This window comes from Halichoerus grypus, chromosome 14 (genome assembly GCF_964656455.1).
Source record: "Halichoerus grypus chromosome 14, mHalGry1.hap1.1, whole genome shotgun sequence".
NCBI lineage: Eukaryota > Metazoa > Chordata > Mammalia > Carnivora > Phocidae > Halichoerus > Halichoerus grypus.
This window is the reverse complement of record NC_135725.1, coordinates 74,034,953-74,055,688: the sequence shown is the minus strand read 5'-3', so window position 1 is coordinate 74,055,688 and position 20,736 is coordinate 74,034,953. Positions and strand designations below refer to the sequence as shown.

Below are 20,736 nucleotides of genomic sequence, written 5' to 3'. Positions count from 1 at the left end.
GTCAAAGAGATTTCCGCCTTTGAACTGTAGGATAGCAAGTAAACTGTATATTGTGCCCCAAGTTTTTCTTTTCCTTGTATGAATTGGGAAGATGTTTAGTAACTTTGTTTAGAATTATAGTAGGGACCAACATTGCTTTGACTTTTATGAAAAGAAAGAATGGGGAAGAAACACTCTAAAACCGCATTATCCAAAAAACATGGTAATGAGGTGCAGTGAATCTTGCTCTGTCTGATTTTCCGTGAGTACCTTGAGGTCTGTGGAGATGATTTGGCAGAAGAGAAGAGGCTGCACTATTGCTTGGGCTTCCTTGCAAGAGACCCCCCTTCTGTGGGAACAGACTAGGTCAGGTTTAAGGTAGCTGCTGGTTTGGAAAATGATACATTCTGGAGAGCAGTCACTTTAGCTGCTTCAGTCAATAAAACATCAACAACTTATAACGTTCGGGGAAATTACATATACTTAATTATTTGATATGATTTACAGGGAGAAGGGATCTCCCCACAGCCCACACCCTAAACTCTTGCCTTTCCTTCCTCTTCTTTGCCTAAAAACACTGGCTGTAAGCAGGTTTAGGGTGGACAGTCAGCCTCGGTCTCCAATTAAGGACCCACATACATAATCACCAAAATGCCCGTTCCTGTTTCAGGATGCGAGTGCCCTGCGCGGAGCTGCACAGCCCGCGGCAGCTCCGTCCCTGCAGCCCGCTCTTCAGCCAGCGCATCCAGCGCTCCCACAGATGGCCGCACAAGGTAAGGGGCTTCTCCGGCTCTGCAGATTACCAGAGTTATCATCCCGGTTCCTTAAGTTGTCAGGCTGCAGTGTATTAGTACTGAGACTGGACTAGAGTGTAAAACTTGGCAGTTTGTCCCTGGGTAGGGCATTTTCCACCCTGGAGATGGATTTGGTCTGCGTGCTTTGTCTCCTGCCATGTGGCATTGCCAGGTTCGGAAGCGTGCTCTCAGCTAATGAGACACTTCCCCGTGTGTAATTGTGTACTTCCCGTCAGCGCATGGGACTGTAGGTCTGAGTCCCATGTGCCCGAGAACCCCAGGTTCCTTCTACTAGTCTGTTCCTGAGACTCCAGTAGAGTTGGTTTCGGGAGAGCAGGTGAGGAGAGTGGTCAAGTCTGAAGAAGCATGTTGCAGTATGTAAGGTTCTAGTCCAGACTTTTACCAAGAAACCAGAGTGGATGATAGTGAAAACTTCTTGCTTTATCGTAGCACCTCAGCCATCTGTTTCTGGCCTCCAAGCACCCTCTCCTGCCTTAATGCAAGTTGCCTCCCTCGACTCACACTCCGCTGTGTCTGGAAATGCCCAGTCCTTTCAGGTAATGACGTTTTTAAACCATATCAGTCATAGGCGGTAATTTATTAGGTGCTCGTCAGTCTCTCTCCTCCCTCCTGCACACTTTGTGCAGTAGCAGTTCCCCACTTCAGAATTTGTCGTTTTCCCCCTTCCTGAACCACCACCACCATCTCATCTCTAAATCAGACCAAGGATTACCTCCGTTACAGGTTGTTATAAAGCCGAAAGGTAAGAACAGGCAGAGCGCCAGGTACAAGGCCTGGCACATGGTAGAGGCCCAATCAGTGTTTGTTTCCTTTCCTTTGCACACAGGTCGCCTGGAGGGGGATGCAAGTCCTCTGTTCTTGTCCACTAGCTCGATAGGCTAAGGTTCTGCTCTGTGTGTAGCAGAATGCTTGTAGCTTGAGGGTATATGGAAAATACAGCCAACTCTGCTTCTAGTTATCCTCCAAAAGGGGTGTCAGAAAGTAGGTTTTTTCTGTTTTCACAGAAGGTAGTGGCAGCAACCTGCCTCTGCTGTTTGCCGGGGTAGTGGGCTCTTTCTTCTGTCTGACACACTGGGTGCATGAACATACTCCCAGCGATAGGAGGGCTTCACTTCCTTGGTGATTCTTAATGGAAGGGTGGCAGTGATGGTGAGCGGGCTATGCCCCACTGGGACAGGGTGTATTCGAATTTTAAAAAGTCCCACCTTGCCCTCTCCTTACTCCCTAGTGGACAATTCGATCCTTTAGACTAAGTTGGTTTTTTTTTTTTTTTTAATAATGGATGGGTAGTTTATCTGTCCCTGGAAATGAACTGGATTTCCTTAACTCAAGGAAGAACAACCATCATCATTTAAAATAAAGCTGCTGTTTATTGAGCATTTACTATCTGCTGTGCACTTAATTTACCAGCTGTGAGGAACTTTACCTATATATCACTTCATCTGGTCCACACAACAACTCTGAGTGGTGTTACTCTTTTCATCTTATAGTTGAGGTGACCAGGGTTCAGGGGAAAATGAGAGCTCTTGATCACAAGAGCATCAGAATCTTGCAGGGGAGAGGTATCCTTTGGAGACTCATGGATTTACTTTGGAATCTCAATGAACACCTGTCTTTTGATCCCAATGGAAACTCAGCCGAGTGTCTGTTTATTTATTTTTAAAGATTTTATGTTTTTATTTTTGCGCTCGTGCGCACGCTTGTGGGCGGTGGGGGGGCAGGGGCAGAGGGAGAAGCAGACTTCCCACTGAGCAGAGAGCCTGAATCAGGACTCCGTCCCAGGACCCTGGGATCATGACCTGATCCAAAGGCAGACACTTGGCAACCGACTGAGCCACCCAGGCACCCTCAGCCGAGTCTCTTTAGATTTACAATTTCTTAGACCATCAGTAGGCCTAACAGCTGGGAACTGAATTCCTACTGAATTAAATCACAGTGGCAGAGGACTGGGGAGCAACCTGAGACAGCCTTCCCTGACTTTCTGGGTGGGACTTCAGTGATCGGGCGCCTGTCTCTGGATGATACAGAATCCTGCTATGGTGCCTACCCAGTACCAAATCAGATCTCACCTGTCTCCAGCTTTAATAAATTTGCGTCTCCTTCCAGCTTAATCTCTTTATTCCATCAAAGACAGATTAAGCAGAAAAGAGAGCCGTGAATATAACTAGGCATTTTCTCAGCCCTATGCAGGTATGCAAGCCTACGCTTATCCCCACACATCAGCCGTCACCTCCCAGCTGCAGCCTGCCCGGCCCCTGTACCCCGCTCCGCTCTCTCAGTCTCCCCATTTTCAAGGTAGGCCGTGGGCCCTCAGTGTCTCATCTTCCACTCTTGCTCTGCTCTCCTTCCTCCCACCCCCCTTTCCATTTTCACTCCAACAGATCTCTGCTTTTTTTTTTTTTAAACAGCTTTGTTGAGGTGAAATTTATGTATCCTACAATTCACTCACTTTAAGTGTGTAATTTAAGGATTTTTTCAGTAAGTTTACAGAGTTGTGCAACCTTCACCACAATCCAATTTTAGAACGTTTACATCTTCCCCAAAAACCACCTCATGCCCACTTTCTGTTTTGTTTCTTGCATTTTCTCCTGTCAGCCCTTTTCCATTGCTCTGTCAGTGTGGCTCTGTAGAGTTTCTAGAAAACAATAAGAGAGTGAAATGTTGGGGAAATTGGGAGAACGCATGGTAACTGTGGGTGTTCAGTATCTCAAATGAAAGCTACTTTGTTAACATTTTTAAATTATGGAAATCATATGCTTTTATAAAAAAGTCCACACAAAAGAGTATAAAATGAAAAGTTACTGTTCTCCATCATTAACACCCCCCACCCTTAGGAAACTGTTGTTAACAGTTACTTGGGTAACTTTTCAGATATCTTTCATGCATGTACAAGTGTGCATAAAAAGCACATTGATATAAAAAACAAAACAAATTATAATTTTATATTAAAAAACAAAATAAAATAAAATGTAAGTAGCTGGCATGCTATTCTACCTCCTTATTCTGCAGCTTATCTTTGGTATTAGGACAGTGGTAGGAAGGAGCCAGTATGTCCTACAGCATAATTTATGGTCCCGGGTTGGTAAGGGTTTCCTGGATGCTCCCTTTGTCTGGAAACCCTGCCACTTGTCCATCTGGGAGACCATCAAATCTATCATCTCTGTGAAGCCTTCCCCGATTGTTACCATCGCTTCTTCCTCTCCTCCCACAGACATAACTGTGTATATGTGTCACCAAAGAGTTAATCTTGCTTTTCTTTGTGCTCCTTTTGTACTTTGTACATGGTCCATTTTTTGCACTTAAGCACTCTGTCGTAATGATCTGTTTACATGAGTCTCCCCACCAGACTGTGAGCTCGCCAAGGGTAGGAACCGGGTTTCGTTTGTTGCTGAATCCCTGGTGCCTGGTACAATACCTGGCATGCAGTTGGATGAGTGGAGGAGCAATCTGAGCTGCTAGTGCTGTGGCAGACCAAAGTGGGCATCCTTGTGCTCTGGACCAGACCGTACCCCTTGATGCATTTTGCAGGAGCAGAGCTTACTTACTGTTAGCTTTGGCACCCTTTTGCCTCTGTGTCCTCTATGTCTTCTCCAGACAGTGTGAATCACCTACAGCATTTCCTACTATTTTGGGATGTTCCTCTGCTCTAGTTTCTTAAGGTTCTTTTTGGCTTATGTCTGTTTAGGATCCGGTGACATGGCTTCATTTCTCATGACTGAAGCCCGGCAACATAACACTGAAATTCGAATGGCTGTCAGCAAAGTGGCTGATAAAATGGATCATCTAATGACGAAGGTGAGTGAGTCAGGGTTGGGGCTGTGTTGAAAGTGGGGGAGTGAACAGGGGGTACAAGCAGGGAGCAACCAGAGCTATAGGTAAACTCTTCCTTGGTTTCCTGTATTCCTAGTAGTTAGTAGTTATTTCCCTGGAAGGTTAGTTTTTAGTTTGGAATCCAGTTGGCAGAAGAAAATTCTAGCTTATCTTAGAGATTGTCTCAGAAACTTGTTAGACCCTTCCAAAAAGTGGTCAGATCTTGGGTATATTATATTTCTCCATTTAAAAATTTCTCTCAAAGTCTTTCTGTCCCCACGTTTGTAGGTTGAAGAGTTACAGAAGCACAGTGCTGGCAATTCCCTGCTGCCTCCCAGCATGGCGCTTACGATGGAGACAAGCATGATTATGAGCAACATCCAACGTATTATTCAGGTGAGGGGCATCGAGAAGAGAACACAGCCTGGAGGTCTTGCCTCCTTCTCCTCCAGGATGTGCTACTCTCTAAAACCTCTGCTGCACAGATAGCATGTGATCAGTGCTACACTGAGTTGGGAAATTCTGGAAAATCTGTTATGGCCTAATTTGGTCCAAGTGACTTATCAGTATAGAGTCACAAGGAAACATTTCTTTTGGACCATATTTTAGAATTTTGCCTCATTTAAGGGCAATTTCTATGTTTAATCTATTGGGCATAGTGACTTGTATCCATCAGATATGATTTGATGTTTTAAATATTATATCGATGTGGACATAAATTCTAGTTTTTTATCTCAAAATTTGTAACAGTATCACCTGTCAGTTCAAGTTGATTCCCTTATATCTGGCACTTTTCTTCTAAAAACTTAAGTTATACATTGTATATTTTGAATTTAGGAAAACGAAAGATTGAAGCAAGAGATCCTTGAAAAGAGCAGTCGGATAGAAGAACAGAATGACAAGATTAGTGAACTAATTGAACGAAATCAGAGGTAATGACAGGTACGGGGCACTGGCTAGGATGGACAAAGGGTTTCATTTGTAAATGCCCAAGTTAGATAAACATGTTTGTTTAGGGTAGTTTATGTGTACTGCTGCTATTTCTGTTTCCTGCCTGTCATGTGAATTATTGTTTGTTTTCTGAGACGCATTCCGATAGAAAGAGCGCAGTAGGCTGTGATGTCAGGCAGACCTGTGTTTGAATCCCAGCTCTGCTCCTCTTTTGTTGTGTGGCTTTGGGTATTTACTCCTCCTGGCCCTCGTTTCTTCATCTGTAAAAGTGGCGTTAATACTTAGAACACTTTTAGAAAATACTATCAACTCTTCTCTCTACTATGTGGGCTATTTCATCAACCAGAACTTCAGCAATTTCCATGTAAAGCCCAAACATTGTGTAATTTTTCTAGATCCTTCTAAAGATTTTGGCAGGGGATGAGGGGGGATTGTGTGGTCAGGGTAATGTGTTATAGCAAATAGCATTTCACTTAGAAAATCATTCTTCCATTGTTCTCTTTTCTAGTGTCTCTTGTCTCCCACACGGTGTGGGGGTTGGAGGGGGAGCTGGGGGGGAGAAGTGCTTTCTTTTCTTCTCCCCTCTCCTTTTTCATCCTTCATTCCCCCTCACAACACATGCTTCCAGTTCCTTTTCTCTTCATTATGTAAAGCAATTCACTTCTGGCCCAGGTTCCTACCTCCAAACTTGATTACTGCAGATCTAAGGAAAACAAAATGCTTTCAGACTATTTTTTCGAAGGTATAGAGCAATGTTGTGAGGACTGAATGTGCGCTGGTTGGGTCTGGTGTACATTCGGTGCTTGATAAATGTCTTTTCCCCTGTTTCACAGGTACGTTGAGCAGAGTAACCTGATGATGGAGAAGAGGAATAACTCACTTCAAACAGCCACAGAAAACACACAGGCAAGAGTATTGCATGCTGAACAAGAGAAGGTAAAGTAACTAGGGAGAGAAAAGCCCATCAGGATGTGTAGAGCTAAGGAGTGCTCCTGTGTACATACTTATCAGTCTGCTTTTCAGCAAAAACTTTTGCCATCATTGGGAACAGAACTAGAAAGCTTCTAACAGATTTTACTATATCCACCATCCAGACTTCTGTTTTATTTTTTTTAATAAAGATTTTATTTATTTATTTGCCAGAGAGAGAGAGCGTGAGAGTCCAAGCAGGGGGAGTGAAAGGCAGAGGGAGAAGCAGGCTCCCTGCTGAGCAGGGAGCCCGATTAGGGACTCGATCCCAGGACCCTGGGATCATGACCTGAGCTGAAGGCAGACGCTTAACCAACTGAGCCACCCAGGCATCCCTAGCCTTCTGTTTTAAAGTACTCTTTGCAATGAGTTGACTCAAAAACTATCACTGATCTTAGTAATTTGTTTAAGGTGAGGATTACATTGTTTATTAGCAAATGAAATTTATTCTCTTGACCCAATCAACAGAAAATTCCTATTATGCCATATAACAAACACTTTAGTGAAATTTAAGATTGTCTAGCTTATTCCTCCATCTGCATCTGCCAGAGCATTTTAGAGTACTGCTGTCTGGCTTCAGTCCGTTCAGAATGAGGCATTTCGACCTGTTCCTGTGAGTAGCTGTAAGGAAGACCCTAGTGGGTCTTGGGCTGGGCTAGGCTGATGCTGATGCGCACTCCTCCCATTGCTGCCCCAGTGACACTGTTTATCTGGAGTGGAGTCCTTCTGGTTTGGGCTACTGCTGCTTAGCTGGAGATTTTGACCCAGCCATCTGCTGTTATCTCACAGGTTTAAGAAATAGTTTATATTTTGTATTTGGATTTTTCCTGAACACTTGAAGAAGTTGAGTGGAATGCACTTTATAACCTGTGGAGTTTACTCACTTTCTCATAGGCCAGTAATGCTGAGGATTCCTTACTTAGGTCTTATGCTATTATTATTCTCTGTGTTCTCTTAGTCATAGTGTCCCGGGAAGAAATAGCTCCGACCCCTTATCCTCCGATGAGCAGTGCCTTGCCCTGCATAGCCCCGTCCCAACATTACCCTGGTCCTTTCTCGCTGCTACTTTCCAGCATCCCTCATTTGTTGTGGCTGGCTCCTCCGGCCTGAGGTCAGCAGCCTGGGACGCTGCCATCACTGAATAATACTGGAGTCACTTCACTCTCCATTAACCATATTTTTTACTATTTCTCCTTCTTCTACTTTTATTTTCTCGCTCTCATTTACTTTTTTTTTTTAATCCTTAGGCCTGGCAGGGACACCCAAATACGTTGTTTGGTAGAGCTGTTAGACCTGTTATTCGGGTCTAGCATGATTACTAGACCTTGCTCTAGATCAGTGGTTCCCACACACTAGTCTGGCTGCCTCAAGATCACTTGAGGTGCTTTATTAAAAATACATATTCTTAAACTTCACGTTGAGATTCTAATTCAGCATTATATAGCCAAGGGCTGAAACTGAACTTTCAAAAGCTCCTTTAGATTCTGACGCACAGCCAGCTAGGACTCACTGCTCTTTGTTAGTGGTTTCTTTTGCCTCAATCTCTGGATGTGGCAGCTGGGTGCCTTTGTTTTTAGGAACTTCCCCATGTGATTCTCATGTTGAGCATCAGTGGGGGGAATGTGTGTGTGTTCCAATAAAATTTTATTTACAAAAACAGGCAGCAGGCCAATTTGGCCTGTGGGTCAGAGTTTGCCAACCGCATGAGTTAGCTTATTAATCCACCCACATGATTCTTTTTTTTTTTTGAACATTTTTTATTTATTTTAGAGAGAGCACATGCGCGAGCAGGGGAAGGGACAGAGGGAGAAGGAGAGAATCTCAAGCAGACTCTGCGCTGAGTGCAGAGCCCAACTCAGGGCTGGATCTCATGACCCTGAGACCATGACCTGAGCTGAAATCAGGAGTCAGACGCTCAACCGACTGAGTCACCCAGGAGCCCCATATTGATAAACAAAAATGGTTGGCACCATGCCTGGCACCTGGTAGATGCTCCATCTGTGATAGCAGAACGTGCAGTAATGACAACAACAGTGAGAATAGCTCTAATCTGTTCAGTCCCCGCCAGGTTCTAAGCACCGTGCTTCCCACACATCTGTCTGAGAGCATCTTCTGAGCTGAGTAGTGCTGTGCTTGATGAGTTGGGTACCAGGTATCACACACCTCGCTTGGCTGCTTTGATTTCAGTGAAACTTTTCAAGGCTTGACCCTTCCTGCTTTCCTTTTGCTCCACTTCTTTCTTACTTGGTAGTCGTCCCTATGAGGGCTGTCCTCCTAAAGGGAGATCATCGAGGTCCTTTGATCCCTGGAGGCAGCTCTCTGCCTTCAAACGCAGCTCAGAGAGTTTTGGCTGAGAGCTCAGTGGACATTTGGAGAATGGAATTCATTATTTTTCTCTCTGACGGGGTTAGTATTTCCACATAAAACCCTGGACTAACAGGAGAGCTGTTGGAGGTCACCTGGTTTGACCTTCCTGTTTTACAGAGGGCAAACTGAGGCCCAGGGAGAGGAAGCAGCTTGCCCAGGGCCTCACTGCCAGTCAGCTGTGTCCTTTTCCTTTTGTCAAATTGCCATTTTGCTTTGGTACCATTTTCCTGCTTCTGACTTGAATGCTCCTTTTTACTTGTTTTTCTGAACTCTTGGTTCTCCCTGCCTTTGCTTTCCTTTCCTGTTTACTCATCCCTTCGCTCGTTTCTCTGTGCACACAGGTGTGTTTGGGTGAGAGTATTACTTGTCATGCTTCTAATAGGCCTTTCCATATAAGGCCCTGAGATAAATAGAGCTTTTGAGTGACCTTTCACTCTGCTTGTCCTTTGGGGAGAGAGGGACCACCCATCCCACTGCCTCCCCTCCAGTGACCTTCAGCCTTTCCAGTGGTCTTAGCTGCTGCGAGGCCTTTGTGAGGGGCCCTCGCCCTGATATTTGTGAACTCTGGAGCCGCAGACACACACACAGCTCTCTGGGTGCTGTGTGAGCTCAGGCCCCGTTAGGCCATGTGCATCAGGACAGTGACTAAAACTTTTATTCTCTATGGGGCAGATGAAAACCCCTTTTCTATCTGGAAGTTCTAGCGGCCGTTGTCCTCTGTGTTTAACAGGTAAAATCCTAAGGCTACTGAATAGCAAAAATAAGTATCTTAGAGCTCACTTGAAAGGTCTCATACTGTTAAAGAAAAAATTACTCAGACACTTCCTGAAGCAGTAAGGAGGACTTTATTCAAGGCTCTTGCAGTAGGAGAGAAAGATTGGGCTCCACTCCAAATACAGTGAGGGCAGATGGGGGATTCGTACCTAAGGAGCGGAGTGAGGGGTCAGTGCTGGAAAATTATTCAGAGGAGACCTCATGGGTGGGGGGATTCTTGCTAAACTGACCTAGTAGGATTCTTGCTAATGACTGGCCAAGGACTGGGATACCAAAGGTCGAGGATGAAGAACTTGTTCAGATATCAGGGGGAGGGGTGCTCTCTAAACGGATGTAGCAGGATTCTTGCTAAAACTAGGCTGGGCAGGCCACAGACAGGATGGGAGGCCAAGGTCGGGGCTGAGAGGAGCCTGACTAAAGTTTGGTCAAAGAGAGTCTTTGCCGGTGGACTCTCAGATACTTATTCATAACCTGTTTCTTTTTATCTTATATACACTTTTTTTTTTTTTTTAAGATTTTAGTTATTTATTTGTGAGATAGAGCCAGAGAGCACAGGTGGAGGGAATGGCAGAGGCAGAGGGAGAGGGAGAAGCAGGCTTCCCGCTGAGCAGGGAGCCTGAAGCGGGGCTCAATCCCAGGCCCCTGGGATCATGACCTGAGCCGAAGGCAGACGCTTACCCATCTGAGCCACCCAGGCGCCCCTTTTATATACACTTTTAATTTGCTTTATTTCCTTCATGTTTAGCAGAGCCAAAATACTAGATTTTAAATGGAAGCTAGCAAACCAGTAAAGGCTTTGGAACGCTTAAACCTGCAGGGGCATAGTGAGTGGCCTAAGAAGGGACAAGTGACAGGAAGGAGACAACTGTAAATGCACATCGGGTAGAATAGCATAGGAGGAGTAATGGGAGTAGCAGCATAACAGCAGAGAAGAGACGGTCCAACCCCATAAATACTTGGCTATCCAAAAGTCGAGACTGTTCACCAGCAGAGCAACTGTTCGCTGCCTTTCTTGTCATCTCATTTCTCCTCATTTGTATGGGAGCCCATCAGTTCAGGTGACGAGGATGTGGTATTTGTCACTTGTTTACCATTCCGTTTTATTGACCATCCTCTTAGTCATCACCCTTACCACACAGAGTATCATTAGAGGGTTCTCCGGGGAGTCATTGTGGTTTCATCAGATGTTACTTGAGAGCATAGAGCTTCTGTGAGGCCAGGCCAGGGCACCATTTGCAGTACGTGGAGCACGCAGAAAACTGATGTGTGGCCATGTTTCATTAGCTCTGTTCTTCCAAGAACCCCCAGAGCAGTCACCCTCAGGTAGCTGAGCTTTCCATCATACTTGCACGGGTAGTCAGGACCATTAGGGAGAAACTACAGACTCAGATGTTGATTGCTGTTGAAGGCATTCAATTTAATTTTAAAATACCCCTTTCTTATGAAGAAGAATACATGTGTATCCTAGAAAAGGTAGAAAATGGCAGGAACACCATTTCTCATGTATCAGATGGGTAACATTGAACAAGGGACTATGGCTCTGTCGCACACCATTCTTGATAGCTGCATACGGGATGCGTGTATCATAATCTGCTTAAGCCCATTTTCCAGCATTTTATTTTTCCATTCTTTTGCACCTGTAAACAGTCTGCAACGAATATCTTGTAGCAAAATTTTTGTTAAGTTTGCCCAATGCTTCCTAAGGACAGATTTCCCTGCTTCCTAAGGACAGATTTCTGCAAGGGAATTCCTGGGTCACAGACTTGGCACGTATTGAAGGCTTGATTTTGGCTTAATGCAGGTTGAGGGTGCCTTAGCTCCCTTTCTACCAGTTCAGTCAGCATAGAGTGTGTGAGGTTGGGTCATCACTGGGAGACAAGGGACACCTGTGTTTGAAGTGGCGTCATACTTTGTTACTGTTCAGGCCAAGGTGACAGAAGAGTTAGCAGCCGCCACCGCTCAGGTGTCTCGTCTGCAGCTGGAAGTGACTGCTCACCAGAAGAAAGAGACAGAGCTGCAGATGGAGCTGGCAGGAAGCTCGAAGGAGACAGACCTCCTGAGGGGCCAGCTCGCCAAACTGCAGGCAGAGTTCTCAGGTACGTCCTTGGAGGGGCTGGGACGTTCACCATTTAAACCTAAGGAATTAAACTGAGAGGCACCTGCGTGGCTCATTCAGTAGAGCATGTGACTCTTGATCTCAGGGTCATGAGTTCAAGCCCAGCGTTGAGGGGTAGAATTTACTTAAAAAAGACCAGGGCGCCTGGGTGGCTCAGTCGGTTAAGCGTCTGCCTTCAGCTCAGGTCATGATCCTGGAGTCCTGGGATCGAGCTCCATGTCGGGCTGTGCTCAGCAGGGCATCTGCTTCTCCCTCTGCCCTCCCCCACCCCCTACTCGTGCTTGCTCTCACACTTTCTGTCTCTCTCTCAAATAAATAAATAAAAACTAAAAAAAAAAAAAATTAAACTCTGTCCTTCCTTCAAATCCATTTGGCTTGATGCTCTTGAAGTTTGTGAAGGACTGAGGCAAAAATGAAAGTAGACCGGTATAAACCTACACCATTGCTTGACATAAAGGACTGCTAAAGAACTGACTGTTCATCTGAAGTTGATTAGTGACCACTTTCCCACTTTGTTTGGCAAGTGTTGTCCTCAGTGTCTTTGGTACTTGTGTTTGGCTCATGGGCCTGGAAGAGTTTAATGTCTTCCTCTAACTCATGACTCAGTGGAAGTTTAAAAAAGAAGTACTTCCTGTAGTGGCCGGCTCCTTCCTAGAGGGTGGATTCCAACCCTTCAGCCTGGCACTCGAGGCCCCTCCAGCTTGGCTTACTTCCTCTTCTGTTGCTCAGTTCATTTCGGCTCTGGACATACTAGCCAGCCTGCTACAGCTTCAGCCCATCCTGTGGTTCTGGTCTTGCTTTTAATCCATGCTCTTCTATGGACTTGGTGTGTCCTCTGTCACCAATATTTGCCTCCAATTCTCCAAAATCTCTTTCAGAAACTTTCCTGTTTTTTTTCTAGAACATTTGATCTCCTTTAGAATCCTTTATCTCTGAGTACATTATTATGACCATTATCAGAGTTAACCTCAAATCAGCAGTATTTATAGGTCTGTATTCCCTTCTAGAATACAAGCCTCTGGAGGCCAAGGATGGTATCTTGCTCATCTTTTGCAAAGTCCTTTCTTCCAAGTTAGCATTAGTTCAGTACCTGGCATAAAGGTGCTGCTCAAGACACAGGGACTTGAATAGAAGAGTTGTGAAGACCAGCATGTTGATTCATGCACTTTGGTGTGTAGAAACAAATGTGGAAGACACAGATGGGACCAGGGGGCGGGGTGTAGCTGGGGCAGCAGCAGAATTGGGAAGAAGCAAAGTTCGCTTGCCTGAAAAGAGCTAAAAACACTGATGTAAGTCGGTAGAGTGATACCTTGAGGATAAACCCCTTCCCTTTTAGAGCATCACCTGGGTTCACCTGAGGGACAGTCTTAGATTTGAATGTTGTACAGGTATCTTTTCTGCTTTTGTGGTGCCCTATGACAGTTACCTCAAAAGCACCATAAGGGTCTCAGAAGTTTTCTGTACAAACTTCATTTTAATGCATTACATTTTTTTTTTCAGATTTTATTTATTTATTTGACAGAGACACAGCGAGAGAGGGAACACAAGCAGGGGGAGTGGGAGAGGGAGAAGCAGGCTTCCCGCAGAGCAGGGAGCCCGATGCGGGGCTGTATCCCAGGACCCTGGGATCATGACCTGAGACGCTTAACGACTGAGCCACCCAGGCGCCCCAGTGTGTTACATTTTTAAGAAATATTCTGAGTAGCTTTTTTTGAGCTTTTTTTTTTTTTGGTGTTTTAAAAGGAAACTCTTGGTAGAATGTCCCAGCTACCAAGAAGGATGGGAGTATTTTACCAAGGCGGTGAGACAGGGCCTGGACTAACGCTAAATAAAGATCTGTTCAGTATGTTGAGGCAGTGGCTGAAATGGGATTGTGGCAGTGATACATTTTGAAAGTGGCTTTGGACGGCTTGAAACGTTTCTTTTTCATTGTGTGTGGAGAAGGGGACACACACATACAGACACGAACATGGGTTGGTAGGGGAGTTGGTTCATGACCTCATCTGCCTTTCTCTGGTCAGGGAGGTGGTACTGAAGGGAGTGAGGGGAAGGCGTGCACGTGGTCGAGTCGGGAGACCGCAGGGTGCAGCTTGGGAAGAGCGGCCGGGATGCCAGGTGCCCCTGCAGCTCTGGTTCTGCAGCCAGTCTCTCTGCGGTTCTATCCCAGAACTCCAGGAAACCTCGGAGCAAGCTCAGTCCAAATTCAAAAGTGAAAAGCAAAGCCGGAGACAACTAGAGCTCAAGGTGACGTCCCTGGAGGACGAGCTGGCTGATCTTCGAGATGAGAAGGAATCTCTGGAAAAGGTAAATTCTACACCCAGAATTTCTCTGTTGGACCCAAGTGGCCAGGATTAGCTGTTGAATAAACGTTTTTGCTTTCCTTTTAAAAATTACAGTAGCATGTGCTCATTGTAACAAATACAAATAATACAGAAAAGTATGAAATAAAAAAATTTATCTTTTTTCCTCTCTAATCTCAAGCATTAGCGATAACGACTATAAATAATGTATGATTATCCATGCAATTTGTTCTTTGTGTGTATAAAACATATGTACACACATACTTGTGCATACTGGTATGTATACTGATCATTTTTAAACTATGATAGGATAGTGTTTAATGCTTTTTTTTTTTTTTTCCTCATGGACATTGTACTAATAATGAGAACTTTCTGGGATGCCTGCTGGCTCAGTTGGTAAAGCATGTGATTCTTGATCTCGGGGTTGTGAGTTCAAGCCCCACGTTGGGTGTAGAGATTGCTTAAAACTAAAATCTTAAAAAAAAAAAAAAATGAAAACTCTCATTCCTTTTAACTACAGCATAGTAGTCTAGTGTATTGTGAGGTTATACCATAACTTACTTAACTATTTACCTACTGATGGGTATTTATGTTTCTGTTTTTTCACAATTTCAAGCATTGCTGCTGTGGACATCCTTGTACTATATAACTATTTTTTGCAAATTCATTTGAGCATTTCCATAAAATGAATTGCATGAATTAGAATTGCTAGATCACTTTTTAATGTCCTTTGTCCTCTTTCTTATTGTAATATTAGTTTGATTTATAAACATTACTGACGGTATTAATCTTTTGTCACTCATAGATGTTACAAATATCACTTAGTATTTATATCTTTTGTCGTGTTAAAATTTTAAGGTCAGCCTAAACTAGCCCCATTGAACAAAGTGGGAATATTTCTGTCTTTCTGTTCTGGAATAGTTTAAATATGAAAAGAGCAAACTTTCTGAGATTTCTATAAAACTCTCTAGTAAAGCTTTGGTGGCCTAGTGCCTTTTTAGGGGATAAATCTTGGTCTACATTTTCAGTTTCTTCTATGACCTTATCAGGGTTTTTTTTTTAAACCTAATTCCTTCTGATTTGGGGGGACTGTTTTCAGTTTTTCATTGTGAGAGAAAGCACTACAGTGACCATCCATGTACCACAGTCTTTGTGAACATGATTTATTGCTTCCTTAAGATAAATGATAATTTGTGCAATTTCTGGATGTATTTTGAAAATCCTTTCACAGGACCGCTAAATTGCCATCCAAAGAGAGAACACTCATTTATTTTCCTACTAGCAGGTATGAAAGTGTCCACTTCCCTGTGCCCTTACCATTGTTAAGATGTTCCCTATCTCTTAATAGAATGGTAGATAAAGAACTTCTTGTTTTCCTTCTTCTTGTCACAATTTTTGTCACTCAGTAGCCAAGAATGAAATATAGAAGAAAAATTAAACATTGAATTGTTTCCAGGAAGACCCAGGTCAAAAACTACCACCACTGTCACCATCTTCTGCATTTATCCTCTGTGAAACAGCTAGAGCTGATGATGTTTCTCTTATTCCCAAGAACCTGTCTGAAAGGAAAAAGAAGTCCGCTCAAGAGCGCTGTCAGGCTGAGGAGGAGATCGATGAAATCCGCAAGTCCTACCAGGAAGAATTGGACAAGCTTCGGCAGCTCTTGAAAAAGGCTCGGGTGTCCACAGACCAAGCTGCTGCAGAGCAGGTAACAGGAAACTGAAGCACTTTGGAAATGTGCCTTCAGGCCCATTACCGTCCTTGAAGAGAAGGGATTTATTTAGGTAATCAGGCAGGGAGACCAGGGACAGTGACAGGACACACCTGGGTCTCTAGTTCATTTGACAGAGACCTTTTTCCTTGTAAGTTCATAAATTCATATCTGCGTGTCTGACTGTTGAGTGAATTGGTGCCCTCAGTTTAGTCTCCTCTGGGGATTTTGACAAAACTGTTTCGCCTGAACCTGTGAAGTTTAGGGCCCAGACTCTGAAAAGATTACAATATGGCTCTATCCTCTAGCGACCTGTCTAGACAGTCACCTCTTTCTCTGGTTGGAGTAGCTTTTAGAATCCTGACCACCAATGACATCTGCGTACCTATATTAAAAAAATACATTTACTTTCAAAGTAATCAAGGTCTTTCAAATAGTTGTGTCCCTATTAAATCTGGGCTGTTAGCTTATTCTTTTTGCCTTAGGAAAGATGGGCTTCCCTAGATGCGACTGTGCCCCCTGCCCCCATATGGTGATCGCGTTCTCTTGGCAGCTGTCTCTGGTGCAGGCTGAGCTGCAGACCCAGTGGGAAGCAAAGTGTGAGCAGCTGCTGGCCTCCGCCAGGGGTGAGCACCAGCAGCAGTACCAGGAAGTTTGTGCGCAGAGAGATGCCAACCAGCAGAAGCTGCTCCACCTTCAGGAAAAGGTAGGCGTTTCCCCGGGGCCGACAGCTTAGGCGGCCCAGTTAATTTGAGGCAAACACGTTGGGTCTTGTAAATCCTTCTGAACCTAAAAGGTGTTAATAGCTTGAAAGCCAAACCACGCTTGTTCAGCTCTCCAGTTTATCGGTAATCTTTCACATACTGATTTTGGGAAGACAGGTCTGTGACCTAGAAAAAGAAAAAACAACATGTTTAATTCCATTATTTGATCATTTATGAAGCAAATATTTATTGAGTGCCAGTGATAGTCCAGATACTGTGTTAGGGAAAGGACTTACAAAGAACTCTGCCCTTAAGCATCTCACAGTCCAGAAAGGGAGCAGGAGAGAAACAAAGATAAGCATGAAGTGCTGTGAGACCTGGAAGAGGAAGTGCCTGAGGGAGCAGAGCCAAGAAGGACCACTAGTGTTGATGAGGTGAAGTGAGGTGCCCAAGGCGGCAGAATGCCCCGGGCAGAGGCACGGAGGTGGGGTGGGGACTGCATCTGGTGGGTCACTGGCATGAAAGTGACAGAGATGGAAGATGGTTTAGGGTTATGGTATGACAGCCCCCCTATCTGGAGGTGACTTTCTTTCCTTACAGTATCTAGTTAAAAATCTTTGACTCAGAGATGATGAAGGCAGTCTCACAGGTGAATAGGCTGCTTCTAATGGCCGGTTTTCATATGTCTGTGTCACTGGACTTATATCCCCCCTTTTTTCATCATGCTCTTGAACCTGATAAGGAATAAGGCAAGTGACATTGGTGGGGAAGAGGAGGTGAAGATGTGAGTTGAGACTGAGGGATGAGGAAAAAGAATGCCCTGAGTCGGCAGGCCTGGGGTGGGTGGGGGCGTATGGACACCAGCGGACCTACCTGAGGTTAACACTGGATGCTTAGGATGGTTCTCGTCCTCCCAGTGTCCTGACTTTCACCTGGCAGTCCAGGCTCCCGCGGCCACAGCCACAGTCTGTTGTTTTGCAGTGTCTAGCCCTCCAGGCCCAAGTCACGGCCCTGACAGAGCAAAATGAACAGCATGCCAAGGACCTGGAGACCAAGCCCCACGTGTCTGGTGTTGCGGCTGCTGCCGCTGACCCCTCAGAGAAGGTGAGTGGGCATTTCGAAGACACATCCCAGGTCATATCAGGGGATTGAATGTGTCTATCGGGCCTTCAGGAAGAATGGGGCCAATTTTGTGTTGGCAGCTTTTCTTCTGACTTTAGTGATACACCACTTGTCTGGCTTCAGTAAAAATGAACTCTTTGGAGCCTATCACGTTGGTGAGAAACCCCAGAGGGCCCTGTCCTGGGGTTTTGACAGATAAGGGAAATGTCTCTAAATCGGCGCAGTGAGAAGCCTGCCCAGCATCTGCTAGCACCAGTCCTCGTAGCCCGCGGCGGCTCGCATGGTGGCCTCAGCACGAGGAGGCATTGATCAACACGGGCTGCAGCTTGCCAGTCCTTGATAACCCTTCCACCGAATGCTGTTCCTTATTTAACATCGCCCTCCACAGTGACAGCCTTTGGCGTCTCAGTTCAGGACCAGCTGTGGCGCGTACTACGGTACCCAGAGGGCTTCCTTTCAGCCCTCCCAACTCCTCTCTGGCATTTACCTGCATCACTTAAATCACTTGATGTTGGCAACATAGATTTTGTTTTGCTCTCCTCGCGTCTTCACGCAGGTCAAGAAGATCATGAACCAGGTGTTCCAGTCGTTGCGGGGAGAGTTTGAGCTGGAGGAATCTTACGGCGGCAGGGCCGTTCTGGGGACTATCATGAACACCATCAAGGTAGGGCCGGCCGCTGACTTTTGCCCCGAAGTGGGAATCTTGTGGCTTAAGGGCCCTTTGAGGGATCATAAATCTAAAAGGTATTCAAGACTGTTCCTCAAGAATCAGGAAAAGTGGCATGACTTTTATCTGGAGAGATGAGGGCAGCCTCCAGCTAGAGGAAGAAGCAGGCATTCGACCTGCACGAGCTGCTGTGCTGTCAGGGAGCGAAGAAGTAGGAGTGTCTGCTGTTTTCCTGTCAGTGAGCATCTCCTCCTCCTTGGCTTTTGAACAGATGGTGACTCTTCAGCTGTTAAACCAGCCCGAGCAAGACAAGGGACAGAGCAGCAATGAAGAAGAGGAGGAGGAGGAGGAAGAAGAGCAGCCCCAGAGACCTTCCCGGGAGCTCTCGGTCTCGGCCAGTTCTGGGCCGCCCCCAGCGACCCTGAGTAGGGAGTCGCAGGAGTCCCCCCTGGTGTCATCGGAGCAGGCAGTCCAGGAGGCTGTCCCCCTGCCTCCTCAGGCCCTCTCTGCTCCCCAGGATGAGGTACAGGGAAGGGAAGGGGAGCCCGCAGAAGCAGAGGCGCTCTCAGAGATAAAAGGTGATTCCCTCCCACCCGAACTGGCTTGTATGCCCTCCCGGAGACCTCTGGGGCCCCCAACTTCAATTCCCCCTCAGCCTCCGGGCCCTGTGCTTGTGGACTCTGAGTGCGAGGAGACACTTGCTGCCAGCCCATTGGAGAATGCCTACGTCGGGGAGCCAGAAAGCTCCACGAGACTATCCCTGACTTCACATTCCATGAAAGAGGACCCACTCGCCTTGGGGCCTGAAAGTCTAGGAGAAGAGCCTCAGCCTCCAGAGCTCAAGAAAGATGAGAATGTCCCTAACTCCACTGCTCCCTTTAAGGAGCTAGAAAACACAGAGGCAGGTTCATTAACTGTCGGAGCAGCAAGTGGGTCCGGCCACTCTTCTCAGCATGCCAGGTAGGTCTTCCTGAGCAGTTTCCAGGACAAGGCAGCTCTATGTGGAGGTTGTGGCTGGTGTTTCCAGGGCTGGTAACTCGTCCTCAGAGAAGGACTGTCTGATTCACTTACTCATTCATGTATTTGTTCAATAATGCCTACTATGTAAGAGGCTCTGTGGTCAGCACTGCAATGGGGTGGTAGGCAAGGCAGATTTGGTTCTTGAGTTAAGGAGCTTGCAGTCTAGTGGGGAAGACAAACAAATATTTATGTATTATAAAAGTATGCTTTAAAAAAGTGCTTAAAAAAAGAAATTCTCTATTCATATAATAGAGAATAAAGGAGGAGTTACTCTACTTTGAGATAGAGTGGTTAGGGAAGGATTCTGAGAAGGTAATGTTTAAACTGGGACCTAAAGGATGGAAAGGAGCCTTCAATGCCAAGATTGGGAGGAAGAGATTGTAGAGAGCAGGCACAGCACATGCAAAGGCCCTGTGGTAGGAGGGGACATGACAGTCAAGGAACTAAGGAGGGCACAGTAAGGAGAATGGTGTTAATCTGAGATTGGAGAATGAAGTAGGGACAAGGCACGTGAGATTTTGTGTCACTCTTAGAAGTTTGGATTTTAGGTACTGTGAAAAGCTATTAAAGGGATTTAAGCAAAAAGTGACATGGCCTGATGTATTAGTTTATGAAGATCACTCTGGCTGTAGGTCATGGAGGGAGTCAAGAACGCTAGGAGGCCAGTGTAGAGGCGGGAGGAGTCCCTGGGCGATTACCACAGCTGTTGGGTTCTTTCTCCAGAGGTTGTGGGCCCTGTGGCCTAGAACAGGAACAGAAATAACACCATTTTCTTTCTTTTTTTTTTTTTTTTAAAGATTTTATTTATTTATTTGACAGAGAGAACACAAGTAGGCAGAGAGGGAGAAGCAGGCTCCCCGCTGAGCAAGGAGCCTGATGCGGGGCTCGATCCCAGGACCCTGGGATCATGACCTGAGCCTAAGGCAGACCTTAACCGACTGAGCCACCCAGGCACCCCAGTAACACCATTTTCTATGACTTGATTTTCTTGATTTTTCCTTCAGTCTCCCAGGGGATGAAGAAGATGAACTATTTAAAGGGGCAACTCTGAAAGTTTCAAGGCCCAAAGCACAGCCTGAGGAGGAGGATGAAGATGAGGTGGTAAGGAAATCCCAGGCACTGCCCAGTCCTCACACCACCACCCGGGGGCCCTTCCCCGCTGGCTCTGAGAAGAGGAGTGGAGTCTGTGGGTGGCCCATGCCCTGGGCTCTGTGTGCAGCGCCTTGTGGGAGCAGGCGTGGGGCTGGGAGGGGGCAGCTCTGTAAGCACAGTGGGGATGGGCAGATACCACTTTATTCCTGAAAAAGGATCACGATCTGTGTCCATGCAGGAATGATTTCTACTTTCAGTGAAGGAAGTTGGGCTGCTTAGTCCTGCATTAGAATGCTAAGGCCTCAGGTTCCCTCAGATCTGGTCAGAGATTGTCTATTT

The 20,736-nt window shown here is 45.8% G+C and overlaps 1 protein-coding gene across 2 annotated transcripts in view; it reads left to right on the top strand.

The window, feature by feature from the left end:
• FKBP15 (FKBP prolyl isomerase family member 15) overlaps positions 1-20,736 on the top strand; it is a 57,480-nt gene that overhangs the window by 34,182 nt on the left and 2,562 nt on the right. For both annotated transcript variants that reach the window (XM_036121958.2, XM_078061631.1), the window contains exons 13-27: positions 650-752; positions 1,224-1,330; positions 2,975-3,089; positions 4,480-4,589; positions 4,893-5,000; positions 5,442-5,536; positions 6,389-6,491; positions 11,590-11,761; positions 13,949-14,085; positions 15,634-15,789; positions 16,346-16,498; positions 17,478-17,600; positions 18,175-18,282; positions 18,557-19,245; positions 20,310-20,406. In XM_036121958.2, coding sequence (XP_035977851.2) covers positions 650-752; positions 1,224-1,330; positions 2,975-3,089; positions 4,480-4,589; positions 4,893-5,000; positions 5,442-5,536; positions 6,389-6,491; positions 11,590-11,761; positions 13,949-14,085; positions 15,634-15,789; positions 16,346-16,498; positions 17,478-17,600; positions 18,175-18,282; positions 18,557-19,245; positions 20,310-20,406 — 2,376 coding nt within the window. The remainder of the gene's footprint in view (positions 1-649; positions 753-1,223; positions 1,331-2,974; positions 3,090-4,479; positions 4,590-4,892; positions 5,001-5,441; positions 5,537-6,388; positions 6,492-11,589; positions 11,762-13,948; positions 14,086-15,633; positions 15,790-16,345; positions 16,499-17,477; positions 17,601-18,174; positions 18,283-18,556; positions 19,246-20,309; positions 20,407-20,736) is intronic.